At 43.6% G+C, this 17,907-nt stretch overlaps 1 protein-coding gene and 1 long non-coding RNA gene across 2 annotated transcripts in view; one reads left to right on the forward strand and one right to left on the reverse strand.

The window, feature by feature from the left end:
- Nucleotides 1–17,907, forward strand: part of LOC309337506 — a 211,505-nt gene that overhangs the window by 106,318 nt on the left and 87,280 nt on the right. The gene's annotated exons all lie outside the window — the stretch shown is intronic.
- LOC309336840 (E3 ubiquitin-protein ligase TRIM39-like) lies at nucleotides 530–15,682 on the reverse strand. Its single transcript, XM_081853240.1, has 7 exons — nucleotides 15,167–15,682; nucleotides 9,046–9,132; nucleotides 7,123–7,428; nucleotides 5,348–5,370; nucleotides 4,260–4,369; nucleotides 3,809–3,868; nucleotides 530–2,731 (listed from the first exon to the last, which is right to left on the reverse strand). The coding sequence occupies exons 1-7, from the start codon at nucleotides 15,581–15,583 to the stop codon at nucleotides 2,118–2,120; spliced, it is 1,617 nt and encodes a 538-aa protein (XP_081709366.1). The 5' UTR covers nucleotides 15,584–15,682; the 3' UTR covers nucleotides 530–2,117.

Raw genomic sequence — 17,907 nt, forward strand, 5'->3', positions numbered from 1 at the left:
TGTTGGGTATTTTAGTTCTAAAAAGGTTTGCTGTAGATCTCTTAGGTGAGAGTCTCTGTCTGTAGAATTGGAACAGATGCGGCTGTAACGTAATGCCTGGCTATATACAATGGACTGTTTGGTATGTTTGGGATGGTAGCTAGAGGCATGTAGATAGGCATGTAGAGAAACCTGGTCTGAACAAAGACCTTGGATTCTTATCTCATTATACATGACAAAGCCATCTTTCACCTTTTCACCCCTTGCTTTTTCCTGTAAGACCTATTGCAGTCATTAAGAGTCGTCAACAGGCTCATCACAGCTATCTGCCAATCACCCATTCCCACCACCCTTCTGAGTAATACCCCTCCCCACCTTCTCACTATATAGAATGGTCTGGAAACTTCTGTTTCAGTGTATCTGAAGAAGTGTGCATGCACACGAAAGCTCATACCAAGAACTGACTTAGTTGGTCTTTAAGGTGCTACTGGAAGGAATTTGTTTTGTTTTGACTATGGCAGACCAACACGGCTACCTATCTGTAATCAGTTTTTAAAAAAGAACTATGCAAATCCCTGTGTACAATATGTAAAAAAACCAACCTAAGAAAAGGCAACGAAAAAAGAGTATTATGGCACTCTAAATAACAAATTTATTATGGCATAAGCTTTTGTGGACTACAGCCTACTTTGTTAGATGCAGAAAAGGAAATCATAGTTGGCAAGTATATACGAGAAAATGATTAGGTGGGAGCTGGATGGCAAGAAGATGTGAAAATTACAATTAGTGATAACAGGCAGTTTAAATGTATGTTCAGCTGGCACAGTGAGAAAGTTACATTAACACCAAAAGTGGGAAATAGAACAGAGAACCTCCACTGCGTAGTCAGCCCAATGCACTTTGGTTTCTAATTTTGTCAGGGGCGCTGCAAAACAAAGCAGCACAGTATTTGTGCACGCTCTGTCGCAAAGGGGTTTTGCATAGAACACAGCACATAGAAAACCAGAGAGTATTGTTTCCTTTGGCAGTGCCTCAAGGGAGATTCGTGTGGGGCTGAACGAGTAAAGGATTTATTTTAATGTTGGTGCCTTCCCTCCACTTCAGTGCCAAACTGCCGTGCCACAGGGAACGTGGAGTGTGTGTGTGCGCGTGCGCATGTGCCAACCTGGCACCCTCCAGATGTTCTAAACTCCATATGGCCATGCTGCCTGAGGCCGATGAGAGTTGTAGTCTAAAACATCTGGATGGTACCAGGTTGCCAACAGTATTGACAGAGACATCCCAACAAAGCAATGCACGTTACATTCCACACCACTCCACCCCCCCCCAAAAAAAACAAGGCATACACCGAAAATATGTCCTGATTAATTCCACACCCAGCATTGCATCGATAGGCATGGAAGCTGAGGGGAGTGTTCAACTAATGTGTCCCGCCAGCACCAGGATTTCTACTTGCACCATGAGACTTCCCCCTCCCCCAAACTGCTGCAGTGTGTTGGGAAGACCGCAAAAATAGGTTGGAGGGGGCAGGGGAGCAGAGGGAGAGAATATTCCATCATGCAAGCAGAAATCCCAGTGCATCACTAGGTTGGCTACAGCCCCATACGCACAACTGCTGCAATCGTTTGTGCGCCTTTCCCTTCGGAACTGACTGCCTCCTGAAAGGAAACAGGGTCACATGCTTAACCACCTGACCGGTACTTACGATTTCCATACAGGAAGATGCCCTGAGGCCATTCCCACCCAAGTGATTTAAGTAGAGGAAGCATGGAGGGAGCTGGCCACAGACCCCAACTGATAAGAGGGGGGTGTATTGCAATGAGAAGTAAGAGTGCTTAGGAGTTGCAAATCCAGGGAATGACTATATACAAAGAGGAGATTCCTCAGAAATCATAGTACAGTGGTACCTCAGGTTACATACGCTTCAGGTTACAGACGCTTCAGGTTACAGAATCTGCTAACCCAGAAATAGTGCCTTGGGTTAAGAACTTTGCTTAAGGATGAGAACAGAAAACGCGTGGTGGCAGCGGGAGGCCCCATTAGCTAAAGTGGTGCTTCGGGTTAAGAACGGTTTCAGGTTAAGAATGGACCTCCGGAATGAATTAAGTTCGTAACCAGAGGTACCACTGTATCTTTTATCAAAAACCAGAGATACCACTGTACTCCCAAGGTTTAATAAGCCCAGCCTCTACCAGTTTGAACTCGATATCTTCTGGTTCTAACTGGCATATTTTGATGGTCCCCTTCCCAACCCAAAACCAGGGATAGATTTCTTCTCCATTGAATGCGGCCGGAGGGAAGGTAAAGATAAAGGTTTCAGGATCGGTGGCATTGCAAAATGACACCTCCCCTTTGTCGTAATCTAGATACACCTGGATCTTCTTGAGGGGTTTTGGCACGGTCAAGGGAATAGGACCTTGAAGGGTGAAAGCCCAGTACCCCTTGTCTAACCCAACTCTGTCTAGGCCTACTCCCCAGATTCCGGCATCAGGGTTAAAATCCAGAGGGCCCTTCCTCTCCACAGATTTTCTGGCCACCCCAGCACCCCATTCTTTCGCCTTTTCCACATCAACTTCCCAGTAGACTCTCCCCGAGGTGTATCCATTTAAGCCCAGCACACACTGACGGTTCTCAAATCTCTCAGGGTGATAAGGCATCTCCTCAGGTGACTCATGCGACTCCCAGGCGCTTCCCTGGTCCTCTGAAAGAACCAGCGAGGTGTGCGATGTGTCACGATCCAAGTACACACTTTCTGCAAGAGGAAGGGGAGGTTATAGGATGGCTAAGCTGCTCTGCTGAAAAAAGAATTACTGTATTTATTTTAAATATATACTACTTGATATAATAAAAAATCTATGCCGTTTACTTTTTTAAAATTGTCATAATAATGTACTGTTTTTATTGTAATTATTTGTATGATGTATAATAGATGATAGATGGAGATAAAATACTATCAATGTTTAGTTGTTTTTTAATTATTGGTTTTCCTATGTTTTTAGTGTTTCTTATTTATAGCTGCCTTGATGTAACGATCTCAGGCAGGCAAGCAAGCCTCGATAAGAATTAATGACTCCCTGGAAGTTTTATGGTGCGTTCATTTACAAGTTACACTCAGAGAGTGGCTCCCAGCCTGCTGCTCTTGAAAGGAGTTGCTCATTCTGAAACTCTGCCTTGGTCCCAACAGAAAATACGCCAACGTCCAGCCTTTCCCCTGTTGCACTTCCGTTGCATTCTGACGTTTACAGCTCTCCTGGAATGAGGAGGAGGGGGGAATTCCCACACCCCTCTCTCAAAGGAGGAACTCTGACCTCTGACTCTCTGCTGGTTGCCTAGCAACTTCCCTACTGCCATCTATTTCTCCCCCTTCTTGTGAGCTATCCATGTCTGCTCTAGCTGAGTCAGAGAACTCTTGGTGAAGGGGGAGAGTCGAGCCCAATTCCTCCTGCTCCAGAGTCAGACTCTGTCTCTGCTTGTACTAGCAATCTTTCATCTCCTGAGTCCAACTCTTCCCCGTCCGATTCAGCCACGTCCCTGACACTTGAGGCTGTCAGGGCAAAAGGCAGAATATAAAGAAATACATAAGAGGAAGAAGAATTTCCTTCACCTTTAGCCATGATTGCAAGGGATGCTAGGTTCAGCAGCATCTGGAGGGGAAAGGTTGCCCACAATCTTTTGAGTACCATGACCATTTCTGGGCTCCATCACTATAGTAATCGTAACAGCATCCCAATAAGGGCCATAGTATACAACTGCTATCACAAGGGATCCTGTTCGTGGATCTGCCACACCAAGTCCAGTTTGACTCTCAGCTATCCCCCTGTGAACTCACCTTGTTCATATTTCTTCAGGACTTCATTTCTGGCTTTCCACAGCTCAGCTGCCATCTGACCTAGAAAGGGAAGGGAGGATAACAGAAAGCATTAGAATAGGGGTCCCTAAACCCTTTTGTGGATGAACTTCAGTGATGTTTTCTGCAGCTTGTCTGAGGATTTGTGACTGAAGATGAGGGACTGCACATCCATCACACCAAATATTCCTACTGATTTTTAATTGCATGTTTGTGGTTGTAATTTAGTGTGCCGTATCGCAATTCTGCTCTGCTGCAAGTGAATGGGCACTGAAGAGAGCTGTGAGGAGGAAGGGGCCTTCTCAAGAGTAGGGGTCCACCAAGGGCATCACGCCCAAAGGCGCTCCAGGACTGTGAGCCAGGATTGAAGCCGATAGTTGTTTCACACTATCACAGGAAGTGAACCATCCACTCCTCTCCTGCTTACTGATACCTTTGAATTTCTGAAACGTCTTCTTCAAAGTTTTATTTAGCTCAGTGATTTCGTAGCATTTGTTTTCCAGATCCCTGGAACTGTTTTCTTTATAATGTTCTTCACCAAACCTGGAGAGGGGAAAATAATAGCATGCTGTTCACTTGTCTTCTGTTGATTTGCTTCTGCAAAAATGAACTTTTGAGGAACACAAAATTACACACACACACGCGTCACTGAAAGTATTGAACCATCAGGAAAACAGCCCAAGTCTATCTCCCACCACACTTATGTTAAGATGGTGAAAATGGACAGATCAAAAGGAAAGAGGCCATGATTAGTGCAAAAGTTCCTCTGAAGAGAGACGTAAAAAATTCTACTTGTGGAAGGTGGAGGGAGGAGGCGAAAGGATGAGATACATACCAGTTGATTCTTGACCTCCCCTGCAAAATGAATGAGCCGTGTGTAGTCATAGCTATGTTATTCTGTCTGACACCAAGGAAAAGATAAAGGGAGGCATTTGATTTAAGCTCAGCAAAGGATTTAACAACGTTTTATTATGTCCTCCCCCCTCGACCGAGGTTGAATGGACTTTATTTAAATTATCTTTGGACTGGACCAGGAGTTTAAGGGAGCAATTAAAAGAAGATGAACGGCTGCTAACCAAATCTGGCAAGAGCCTGCATTTGTGAAAGGCTGTTTTTTTTAATTATTATTATTTATAGCCGTAACCTGTTGGTGAACAGAGGAAGGAATGATCTCCAAGGAATGGAATGTGACCGAACAAAGGAGGATGGGAATTAACTATCTCAACACACCAGGTCTGGGAACGTTTATGCAGGACCACAAACGTGAAATGGATTTTATATTTATGAAAAGTAACAGAGGTGCTGAATGTGAGGAAACTAGCAAGGTCGGCTGTGAGAATGGACTAACATCAAGAGAAGGATGAAGAGGAGTTTAAACAAGAATGAAGTGGCTACATCAGGAAGTAATGAACATATGTTTGCAACAGGAGTGGGAAAACATTTTGTATTAAATTTAAATAATTTGGACTGGTTTGTAATAATTTGGAAAACCAATAAAAACAATACATATAAGATACATACCAGTTGGTGAACGTTTCATATTCCTAGAAGAAGGAGAAACAGAGAAAACGAGTAGTCAAGTTTCTAGGGATATGAGAAAATGGGCATCTATGAAGTTGTAAAAAGTCAACTCCCATTAAAATCCATCGGGATCCCAGTTTGGTGTGTCTTACCATTTTGCAGGGCTCTATGGTGACGTGAGAGAATTTCCACCCCCAAGTGCACCAGTGCCGCTGTTTTTAAGGAATTATTCTGCCAGCCTCATGTTTAATTGTAGCACAGAGATTGGCGCAGCTAGGAACTGCAGTTGCCACACAGTGAGCAGATTTAATCCTTAGACCTCGTGGCCGTGTGAGGGAGTCTAAACGCATGCGTTTTCCTCATCGTTCGAATCTTGGGGTGGATTAAAACCCCAGGGTGCCATGTGAGATTGCACAACCCTGCTTGCAATCTACCACTTCAGACGGGGGGGGGGGGACCCTCATTGGATTGCTCTCCCATATTAAACACACACATATGCCTCCCTCTAGATGGAAAGCTAGAACAGAAAGATAGATTAAAACCCTTCGCTTGGACATGCTAGTTTCTAACGTGCAGATATTTGGGGTTGATGCATTCTAGCATGGAACCGCCTCACTTGTTTTCTGATAGCACTGCTCAGGAAGGCCTATCCCACATTCTGTACATGCATGTTCTTCCGTTTTTGTTTGGTTGGCTGGTTAGTTTGTCGTAAGTGACTTTGGGTTGCCTTGGGCAAGAAAAAGTGACTAACAAATGTAAACCGTAGTAGTAGCAGTAGTAACAGCAATAATCAAAATGTGATCAGTTTGGCTAACAGGAAAAGCAGTCTACTTACTTCTGTCAGCTTTTCCAACCTGTTCCAGCATCAACTAGCATTTTTTGAAACACACCCATATGCAAAATTGCATCATTTCTAGCATACCGTACTATTCCGTCTATAAGACGTTTTGGGTTTTTTTTAGCTTAAAACAATGCTTATAAACTGGGGTCGTCTTATACATGGGTAGTGCAGGGGGGGCAGTGGAAATGATTTCTATCACTGGTGTTATTCCGTGTGATAGCCTGCTGCAGCAATGTTTGCTTGCAATTGGTCGCTGCTGAATGTCCACTGGCGATTGGTCTCCGCTGTGGCAATTAGGTGTGTGATTGGCGGCTGCTGGTGTCGATCGGAAATAAGATAGGAGTCTTCTGCATTGCGTTTGATCGGAAGCGTTTGGAATTTGGGTGAGCTTTCTTTTGGCATTCCTCCCATTCTGGACAATCTCTCTCCCACCCCTTTTTTTAATATCGAGTCCCCAAAATTAGAGGGCGTCTTATCCAAGGGAATAAGACGGGAAAGTATGGTATTTTTCTCAAATGTGCATTTGAGAAATGCACGTTTTCCCTTAAAATGCACGTTTTCCCTTAATATGTGCATTTTTGTATGGCATTCACCTTAAAATCTGCCCACAAATTTGGAGAAGTGTGGACTCTGAAGCATAACTGTGTTCTAATCCGCATACCAATCTCTGGAAGTTCGCATCTAACTTGTTTGCTAAAAAATGCAAATTAAGAGCTATCTTCGAGCATCAGGAACAGTAATGGATTGTGCTGCACAGGGTTCAATTCCCCACAACAGGACAGGGATTACGACTGCAAATGAACCATGTCTGCAATTTGCACTTTGAAAACCGCTCGTGCCACTGCATGAGCAGTGCAAAATCCCATGTTGGTTTCTGAAACCTGGGCTTCGCAATCCTCACTGCAGGAGCTTGCATTTTTTACAACATTCTCACCTTGCAAAATTCATCCGATCGGTCACGATGTATCTTCTCTGCCTCACTGATCAAGACATTGACTTGGGATGGTCCTTTCAGGAGCTCAGCCCCTAGCTGAGCACACATCTTCTCTGCAGCACTAGTCAAGACATTGAGCTGAGTCACATCCCTGCTATATTTGCTGTCGTCTTCCTCCTTCTTCTTTAAGATTGCGCTTTTCAGCTCTTCCAGGTAGAGCACCAGGAACTGCGCCTGATCCTTCAAAGACTGGCAGAAGTTTTCGACCTCAGTCACTAACGCCTGGTGTGCAAGGCTTGCCTGATCCTGTAGTGGGACAGAAACAAAGAACAAGCCAAACAAGAAAAGTATTCCTCGCAGCAGAACTGTAGGTTCAAACTATATATGCTAAACCTTTGATGACTGGATCATAGGCCTGCAAGCATCTTACCCACTGCCTTTCCCAACAGATTTCATGTTATTATTTGGCTGCCTCCAGACAATGCATTTAAAACACATGACTTAGCCCCATAGAATCCTGGGAAGTGTAGTTTGTTAAGGGTGTTGAGAAGCGTAGCTCTGAGGGCTACAGTTCTCGGGATTCTTTGAATGAAGCTGCATGTTTTAAAGGTATGGTATGTCCCTGGCAAATCAAGTTGATGGAATATGCCAAAAATTAACTGGAAAGCTCAGAAGCCAAGACGACAAATTCAGAAAAGAATGGGAAATGTTTATTATATATATGCAAAAGTATTGTAAACAAGTTAACACACTGGCAGGATTTTAAGAACACTTATAATTTTAGAAATATAATAGGAAAAAATGGTTGAATTTTTTTTTGGAGTAGTAATGATAGGCAGTTGAAAAGAAAAATTAAGGAATCAGAGGAGGGGGTGGAGGGAAGATTTGGAGAATCCCTATTTTTGGATTTGATATTGTTTTGACATACAGTTGTGTGTGTGTGTGTGCGACTATTGTTTCTGTTATGGTGATTTTTACCTTTGTATAGTTGGAAGAAAATCTAATAAAATATATTTAAAAATAAAATAAATGTATGGTATGTCCGCAGCCTCTTTTTGATTTATTTCACACATACGTGAGTATCGCCCTGTTTTCCTTCGGACCACACCAGCGAGGCGGGGGGGTGGGTGTCTTGTTGTCTGGGCAGCCCAGGACCTCCATATACACCACCCGGGCTTGCACCCTGGGGAGGTCCCTTCATTGCTGCTAATGTTTGACTTCACCCTCAGAGGCACACTCCATTGTCTCTTGTGACAGGCGAGTGCCAACAACATGAGTAGACAGATACAACAGCTTGTACTTGCATTCAGTGCAACGTATAAACAAGCCTCAAACTAGTGGGCAGTTCATACTGTCAGGAAGCTCTTTCTAATGTTCAGGCAAGAACTTTTTGTTCTTACATGAGGACTGAAATAAAAAACGATGATGCGCTTTTTAATGGACTGGAAAGCGTGCAAGCAACGTGGTAGCCCTCTCATAAGATGGTCAGAGTGTGGTGGTTTGGACAGGACTTCTGCCCTGAGTACTCACAGATTGGTTGTTTTGATGGTTTTATTATGCTGTGTTACTGCATAATGAAAATAAACACACACACACACACACACACACAGAGAGAGAGAGAGAGAGAGAGAGAGAGAGAGAGAGAGAGTAACTTAAACCCATTGGTTTGGGTCTTACCATCCAGAGCAACAGAAAATAAAATTTGGTCTCTTGAGTAAGTGTCTGACATTCAGTTACTTGAAAATGACTATCAAATAGCTTCTTAATTCTCTCTCTCTCTCTCTCTCTCTCTCTCCTCCTGGGGAATGAGATAAGGCATAGCAGTGGGGCAGGGACATCTCCCAGTCCACAGCAGGCCTCATATACTGTCTGGTGTAAACCAAGCACCCGTCTGTAGGTGCTGAGTGCTTATGCAAGACTTACCAGCAGTTCTTGGGCACCACCTGCAAGAGCTTCTTTGAACCTTTCAACCGAAGCTTGTTGTTGCTTCAGCTTGCTCAGAATTTGCTCCTAAGAGGAAGTTGTGAAGGGGAGGAGAGAACTGGATTTTAGTTGGTTCCTGCCTTCAGACACATTGCAGTTAGACACATTACAGGTGTAAGAACTTGGAGAAAAGGTCCTAGCATTCAGGAGTCCAAGGTAGTTGCAGTTTCTTTGCAGTTTCCTCCCCCAGAATACAGCTCAGTCCCCCTGCCCCCATTCAGTCTGCATTCCTAGGACAGTTGTTCTGTTTCTCTGACATTTGAGTTCTGCAATATATCTGAGCTTCTACATGGCCACTTCCAGACATGTAGCAGAATATAGTGCAAATCTTATTGGCAAGCATATTTTTTTTTCCTGGAAGCAAGTAACATGGAAAATTGGCTATATTCTGCTATACTACTGGAAGTGGTTGGTTGGTGCCTTGTACTCCTCCTTTCGGCTACTCCTGCAGCCAAACTGGTGCCAAATGTATTGCTCTGCTTTCTGTTATGGAAAAATCTAGGTGTGAGGCTGCTCAGTGACCCAGAGCCCCTGGGTCCCTGCGGAATAAAGGAAGGAGTCCAGCCACCATCCGGAGCAAATAGCTGTAGACCAAAGTTTATTGCGCAACAGGTTCAAAGAGGAATTTTGAACCCCGAGGATGGGGTGACAAAGACTTTAAAAACTTCCCCACCATATCCCAGAATACAGTTCGTACAGCATCATTGATACATCATTGCTACATCACTGACATGTCACAAAAGGGGAGGGGTAGACAGGGGTTATACTAGTTTAACCTTGGCAAACATGTCCAGACAAGTCCTTGGTACAAGCTTAGCATAAGCAGACATGTCAGGGCAAGACCCAGGTACAGCGGTACCTCAGGTTAAGTACTTAATTCGTTCCGGAGTTCTGTATTTAACCTGAAACTGTTCTTAACCTGAAGCACCACTTTAGCTAATGGGGCCTCCTGCTGCTGCCGCGCTGCCGGAGCACAATTTCTGTTCTCATCCTGAAGCAAAGTTCTTAACCCGAGGTAATATTTCCGGGTTAGTGGAGTCTGTAACCTGAAGCATATGTAACCTGAGGTACCACTGTATAAGATTAGCATAGGCAAACACCTCTGAAGTCCCACAACCCAAAGTACAATAGAACTTCCTTTGCATGTCTGGAGCCTGAGTCAAGTCTGGTGATGAGCTCTGGCTTCCCTTGGAGAACAATGATTCCAGCAATGGTCACCTCTAGGCATTTCCTGGAGTGTATACATGTCTTCAAGTTTGGAGAGGTGGCAGCGGAAAGAGTCCTTTTCCCAAGGGCAAAATGGTGTTGGAATGGAGGAACTTGGCAAAGGTGTTGATTTTATATGATTCATAGGTAAAGGTAAAGGGACCCCTGAAGTCGCGGACGACTCTGGGGTTGCAGCGTTCATCTCGCTTTATTGGCCGTGGGAGCCGGCGTTTGTCCGCGGACAGCTTCTGGGCCATGTGGCCAGCATGACAAAGCCACTTCTGGCGAACCAGAGCTGCGCACGGAAACGCCGTTTATCTTCCCGCCGGAGCGGTACTTATTGATCTACTTGCACTTTGATGTGCTTTTGAACTGCTAGGTTGGCAGGAGCAGGGACCGAGCAACGGGAGCTCACCCCGTCACAGGGATTCGAACCGCCGACCTTCTGATCGGCAAGCCCAAGAGGCTCAGTTGTTTAGACCACAGCGCCAGCTGCATCCCTATATAAATCATAAAGCTAGGTGTATTCCCTGAGCTGTCAAGTTGAAAGGATACATTCAGGCATAATATTTGTAACTGTTAACAACTTAAAATATGTGCCCCGCCCCGTAATTTCTGTAACACTTTCCTTTGGACCACATCAGTGAGGCCGAGGGGGTATGCGTAGTGAGTGGGACTATCCACCCCCCTCCTAGACACCGGCAGGACTTGGCCAGGAAGGGGGAGAGATCGCTAGTTGTTGCAAATCGCAAGCCAAACGGTAAAGCTGCCAACCACCTCCTTTCCTGGACCACCCTCGAATGGGGTTCAAGGAGGAGAACCCCCCTTTGATATTTACTGGGTTGGCCCAGCCCTGAGTCACTTTACCGTGACGCAGACAGAAATTCAACAGGTAGGTGTCCAAACAGTAAGGCACCAGTTTAGCTTCTCCCAGCAAAGGCGCAGAGTACGAAAGACAAAAAGTCCTTTTTCAAGTTTATTGAACAAGCCACTCAAAAAGTTGCACGTTTCTTAGAAGGTTACAAACAAAAAATAAAAACATTGTAAAATATAACTAGCTAAAACCATACTCACACAGCAACAATAGTTCAAAAGGCTCTTCCTTCGTTCCCAGGCTTCTCCTACAAGTACCAGGCTCCTAAATTGTAAATTACTTTATAGCCTCCTGTGCCTTATTTACAACCCAATCTACACCTAGCTGTGCCAGGGTCTGCAAATCAGATAAGCTCTCATCTTGCCTAGAGTCAAGATGTAATTGACTCACACTTCTAGAGACAGGGAGTTTTAGGACTAAAGAGACCAAACAACTGTTGCAGGAATTTATGTATAGGTGGGGGGAGGGTTGCCCCTCCAGCAGATATCCTGCACATGCAGCCCACTACCAAAATCAGCACAATCGCTTTTGTGGCTTTTGTGATTTGTCCCCACAAAACACTTCATCACAGTTTCTTCCTATCTATTCAAAGGGTTTTTGCTGCACAATACCAAACGTAACAATTCACTGATAAATGTATCTATGTACTAGCTCACTGGGAAAACTCCCGAAATTCATATAGACAGGTGAGCTCAGCTACTCAGCAGCCCCTCTGCCTGAGTGATAATCCCTGGCATCCTGATACCTGATGCCAGACAGGTAGCCATTCCAGAAATAACAAACCCAGATGAAGACAAAAGGGTGTGATTAACAGGGAAATGTAAATATCTTTTTTGTTACACTTGATGGGTGTTTGGTGGAGGGCAAGGAGAGCCATGGGGCAGGGGCCAGGATGCTCAGATTACTGCCACTAGACCTCCCCCTTCATGATGTAACCATGATGTATGAGTGTTGTAGTTGCGGGGGTAACATGGGGATTAGCAGCTAATAAAAGTTTGGGGGCTCCTTTGGCTTCCATCTTGTTCTACCTGGTGGCAGGTGGGAGTCCTGTCACGACAGTCTTCAAGAAAGACCAAGCCTACTGGCTGCTGTTTTGCTCTGGTATTCCTGGCTGGTGTCCTTGTTTTTTTGTCCAAGGGAGCCCTCAGATTTCTCCGTTAACACAACCATTCCCCAGAAGGCCACAATTTTATGTCTCCCACAATGCCTCATTCCTGCATACCAAACTTTCCCAACTTCACTATAGGAGGTCTTGTAGCATGGGCAGCCCAAGACCTCCATAGACACTGCCCTGACTGGCACCCCAGGGAGGTCACTTTGGTGTTGCTAATGCAGTGGTTTGGCTTCAAAACAACCACATAATCTAAAAAGGGAGAGGGGGGAACCCTTATACAGTGGTACCTCTAGTTACGTACTTAATTCGTTTTGGAGGTCCGTTCTTAACCTGAAACTGTTCTTAACCTGAGGTACCACTTTAGCTAATGGGGCCTCCTGCTGCTGCCATGCAATTTCTGTTCTTATCCTGAAGCAAAGTTCTTAACCCGACGTACTATTTCTGGGTTAGCGGAGTCTGTAACCTGAAGCGTAAGTAACTCGAGGTACCAGTGTACTTTCCCAGTTTAGTTCGCTTCTCATGCAACTGGTTTACCACACAGGCTCCATGTAAGGGAATAATAATAATAATAATAATAATAATAATAATAATAATAATAATAATAATTTCCCCAGCCACTCTGGGTGGCTCCCAACAGGATATTAAAAATAGGATAAAACATTAAACATTAAAAACTTCCCTCAACAGGAAACTTCAGCCACAGTGCACCCAAGCAGTTGTTGCTTTGCCACAGCACACCTAATCCCCCCATATTCTAAAAAGAGGATAGGGGCTGCAGCAGACAGTGCTGAGGGAAATACACATTCACAAGTGACAAAACTTGGGGTAGGGTACTTAAGTTTCTCAACTGCGCTAGGTTCTAGCCCTGCTGGTTCAGAATTAGTCAGGTTCAAGCAAGAGACCACAGGCAGGCCAATTGAAGCAAAACAGAGGCTTGGAAGCCTGATCATTTATTGTTGCAATAAGGTTCCGACTCCCAAGCAAAAAAACAAGGAAGAAGAAACCCAGAACAAAGGACCCATGAGTAAATCTCATGGGAATGTGTGTAGCTGGTGTTATCTGGTTTCAAAACTTTCAGCACAGCTCGACCTAGTCAGAATACTTGGATGCTTGACTGATAACACCCAAGGTTCTGAGTAGAAGGCAGGCATGAAGGGGCTGAAATAAAATAAAAAAAAATTGGAAGAAGGTTCACACACATCTGTGTTCTGGCCTGCCTGCTCCAAGATGGATATTGAGGCTTACAACTCATGCAGATAGCCTTTTGGTTGGACCAGAGGAAATTAGAAAGGAAATTAGAGGGTAGGTGGGGGGAAAGATTAAAAATTAATATTCTGGAATATTTGCACTCTGCGTTTAGTGTAAAAATCTGCCAGAAGCACCTTTTATAACAGTATACATGCAAGTTGGGTCACTCAAAGCATCAGGAGGTTTTTCCCAGGAAGTTCCAAGCTGATCAGATGCCTTATATAAAAGCATTTCAAAGTTTCGCTAACAGCAGGAAGAAAAGTACAGAGTAGGTTGATGGGTGCAGAAAGACTCCTGCTGTGAAGACAGCATAAAGGGCTGCTTTTTTCAGTTTCGTTTTCTGAAAACTTATGACTTGCATGTCCCCCTAACCTCACCCAGACTTTTGTTAGAACTTGAGAAGTGATGAGGCCCAGGCAGCTTTCCCCCAACAACATATTGATTAAATAACTTTTAAAAAAAAGGGATAGAAAGGAAGGGAATAGGAATGGAAAGCTCTTATAGGAGGCAGATGTGAATGTGAAATGACCAGGGCAGGAGGAGGGATGAAGGAAAACTAACAGTTTGGGGATGAGGAATAAGGTACAAGTTGAATGCAAAAGGGGATTGGGAGAAGAAATTACAGGAGATGGATAAAAATAATAAAATAATTTGAGAGAAAGGTGGGAAAGGGAAGCGATCACTAAATTCTGCCTAACATGGGGAGGCCGGGTCACAATACCTCCAGAGCAGATGGAGGAAAACTGAGCTACGGAACTTCTTGCCACAAGGAAGATATTGTGGGAAAGATTTCAGCTATTTGCAAAGATGGATCAGAGAGCAGTAAAAATTGATGTTAGTAATTGCCAGCTGATTATGCCAACCTCGGCCTCCATTTTGTGTTTGTCTCTGCCCTTATACCACCATTAGACACTTGTGGAGTGGGGTTTTTTTTGGCATTTAATAAGTCTGGCGACTTGTTTTTCAATTTAGGGCTACAGATTTAAACAAATGAGAGATGTGATTTGGCAAAAGACATATTTCTTTTTGTTAACTGATACAGATTCTGCCACATTAAAAAGTTTAAAACACTGATAAATAAAATAATATATGTTCTGAAGGCATAAGGTTAGACCATCACGAACACATCCTCTCAGATCAGCTGATTATATAAACAAACCACTCACCCCCCCTTTTTTTTGGTGCCTTAATTTAATTTTGAGTGTTGTCATTTTTCTTTTTTATGGCTAGTGGCCTCAAAAGTTGAATGGGTCTCTCTGGACATCTTGTAAGAGCACTGAGGCAGTCCTGGCTGAAATTTGACTTTGGGCAAGACACAACCTATTCTAAAGAAACATTAATTACAGTGGTACCTCGGGTTAAGAACTTAATTCGTTCCGGAGGTCCGTTCTTAATCTGAAACTGTTCTTAACCTGAGGTACCACTTTAGCTAATGGGGCTTCCTGCTGCCGCCATGCCGCCTCCACGCAATTTCTGTTCTCATCCTGAAGCAAAGTTCTTAACCCGAGGTACTATTTCTGGGTTGGCGGAGTCTGTAACCTGAAGCGTATGTACCTGAGGCACCACTGTACATAGTTTTGCCACCCCCCACTCTATCTGAAAGCTCCATCTATTATTACCTTTCGCTCGTCAATAGCCTTCTGTATGGGCAGGATGGTGTGGTCCTGATGATGAACCTCACACTTTGCACAGATCAGGATGCTGTCCTTTTGGCAGAAAAGTGTCAGAGGCTTCTTGTGCAAAGGGCAGGTGCTCTCGGATGCGGCTGGCTCTTTCAGGCTTCCCCAGGTGATCTGTCGACTTGCCTCCACCATCTTCTTCAGCTGCCCGTTTTGCTGCAGCTCAGCCTTCAAGAAACACCTCTTGCACTGAGGGCAGCAGATGTTCTTAAGGGAGCCTTTCCAGTGCTTAGTGATGCAAGCTTTGCAGAAGTTATGCCCGCATCCGATGAGCATCACTGGGTCCATGAACTCCTTCAGGCAGAGGGAGCAAGTGAGCTCATGGAGAAGGGACTGGACTGGGTTTGCAGAAGCCATGGCTTTGCTTGAGGAGCGAAAGAGAAAAGAAGAAGCTGCCAACAGTTTCCCGCTTCAAAGAGTGAGAACAAGGAGAAGAGGGGAGTGTCAATTCTTGTACTGAGATTCTGTATTGTGATGACTTGCAACCCGCCCACTCCAAAAAAAGAGAGAGACACACCTACCTACCCCCCCTCTTTCGGTGGGCACAAGTCTGACTCCGGCCATATTTACACAGGGAACTACTTCAGTTTGATTAAGAACTATAATACATGGTTTAACACACTTTTAAATTCGTTTTTAAGTTTGCCAAACTGCAGAAGCTGTCCAAGTCAAAGTCATTAATTATTTGGGAAGATACATTCAAGCAGTTGTTGAAATTCCAGTATCAGCTACAGTGGTACCTCGGGTTACATACGCTTCAGGTTACATACGCTTCAGGTTACAGACTCCGCTAACCGAGAACTATTACCTCTGGTTAAGAACTTTACTTCAAGATAAGAACAGAAATCGTGTTCCGGCGGCCCGGCGGCGGCAGGAGGCCCCATTAGCTAAAGTGGTGCTTCAGGTTAAGAACAGTTTCAGTCTAAGAATGGACCTCCGGAACGAATTAAGTACTTAACCCGAGGTACCACTGTATATGGTTACAAAACATGCGTTATCCTCAACTGCACTGTTTACATCGAACATAGGAAAATATCTGGCTCGTATGTCTGAGCAAACTTTAAAAAAAATACTTATTGCATTTATATCCAACTTTTCTCCTCCAAGGAGCTCAAAGTGGTGTACGTGGTTCTTTCTGACATGAAAATATGAAAGCATGTAATTTAATATGCTCCCATACATTCTTATATTAAATTTGATGGTATTATGCTACATTTTCTTTTTCCTGTATTGTATACAGTGCTCTTTTTCTGGGGGGACGCAGGGGTTCGCATACCCTAAACATTTTGTAAATCTAATTTTGGCCTCATTGAGGGGCAGTATTTCAATATGAGTAGGAAAATGAGAGTACCCCTAAATATTTTTTTAGGAAAAAAGCACTGCTTGTATATATTTGTATATTGCTTCTTTCTACACATTTCTGAACCTTTTTATGTTTCTTTTATTTTCCTCTCTATCTTTGTATCACTTTATAATTGAAACCTTTTCAATAAAAAGATTAAATATGAAAAGATGAAACCCTGCCTAAGAGTTAAAATTTAGGAGATTAATCTTGACACCTTGGACCACCAGAAATGTAGAAACAAATTTCTCTGTGTTAAGATGTTTCCCAACATTTACATACTTTCCTGTTTTCCTAAAGAGTGTATCTTCCATTTACTATTTTAGGCTTCCTCATCTAAAACCCATTTTCCCTCAGGCATTCCGATGAATCTCAGACAGACAGATTCACCAAAGACAAAAGTATCAAAAGAATCGCTACTCAAGATAGATGGTTTTATTTTCCATTTTATTGAAACAAAACTAAGAGGCTCACATACTCAAACTGAAACAATAGTTATGCAAAACGTCTCCACCTCAGAGCAGTGGAAAGGGTTTAGTAAACAGTCAGGAAGATCTGTCTTCAAAGGGGAAAGGCATAGATAGAATCAGAATCAGAATGCTAGCATTTCATGAAGATTATACAAGAAGATTCTCATTCAGAAGAACCGCCCAAGATCTCCCTGACGGCTCCCACCTTTAGGGAGTCAGGAAACTCAAAGTGTATTTCGAATCCTTCTTTTGTAAATGGAGAACAGCAAGATGGATGACGTAGAAATCATAGCAAACACTGACATTCCATAATGGAAGAAAGGATTGTGTTAAATTGACAGGAGATTGAATCAATCAGCCAAAAAGCCACTCCACCCACCCTTTTAAAATACCGGGAAATTCAAATGCTTCTAAAAACATTATTTTTGTAAACAGAAGTATATCCAAGTACTGACTAGATGATCAGTCCTGTTTTTGAATTAATCCCAGAAATATTCTTAGCTGTGTTCCTTTGCAAGTAGATGTAATTAATTGTTTTAAGACATTTACCTGTAATGAAGAGACAGGGGTGAAATGACTATTTGTGTGCCTGTAAACCTTTCTTTTCCTGCAATATTGGTCCTGGTAGCAGTTACATAAATATCTCCTTTATTAAAAGGCTTTTACTATTAGCCTCATTTCTGTCTCCTCTTTCACCCTCATTAAAACTATGTAAAAAGTTGCTGGAACTATGTAAAACTTGCAAAATCCTCAGGAATATCACACCTTGGCCTGCCTGAGCCACAGTAACCCCAACATGTGATATAATTTCAGACTGTTTGTAGAGGGGATGTCCTTCTTCTGCAACCAGGCTAGGGACAAAGGTGAGA

Source organism: Podarcis erhardii (genome assembly GCF_964252035.2).
Source record: "Podarcis erhardii genome assembly, chromosome: 2".
In the NCBI taxonomy this organism is placed as follows: Eukaryota; Metazoa; Chordata; class Lepidosauria; order Squamata; family Lacertidae; genus Podarcis; species Podarcis erhardii.

Coding starts and splice junctions, on each gene's coding strand:
- LOC309336840 (XM_081853240.1), bottom strand. CDS start 15,583: ATGGCTTCTGCAAACCCAGTCCAGTCCCTTCTCCATGAGCTCACTTGC. Junction 9,133..15,166: donor AGGCTATTGACGAGCGAAAG/GTAATAATAGAT, acceptor ACTTCCTCTTAG/GAGCAAATTCTGAGCAAGCT. Junction 4,370..5,347: donor TATGAAACGTTCACCAACTG/GTATGTATCTTA, acceptor TCCCCTCTCCAG/GTTTGGTGAAGAACATTATA.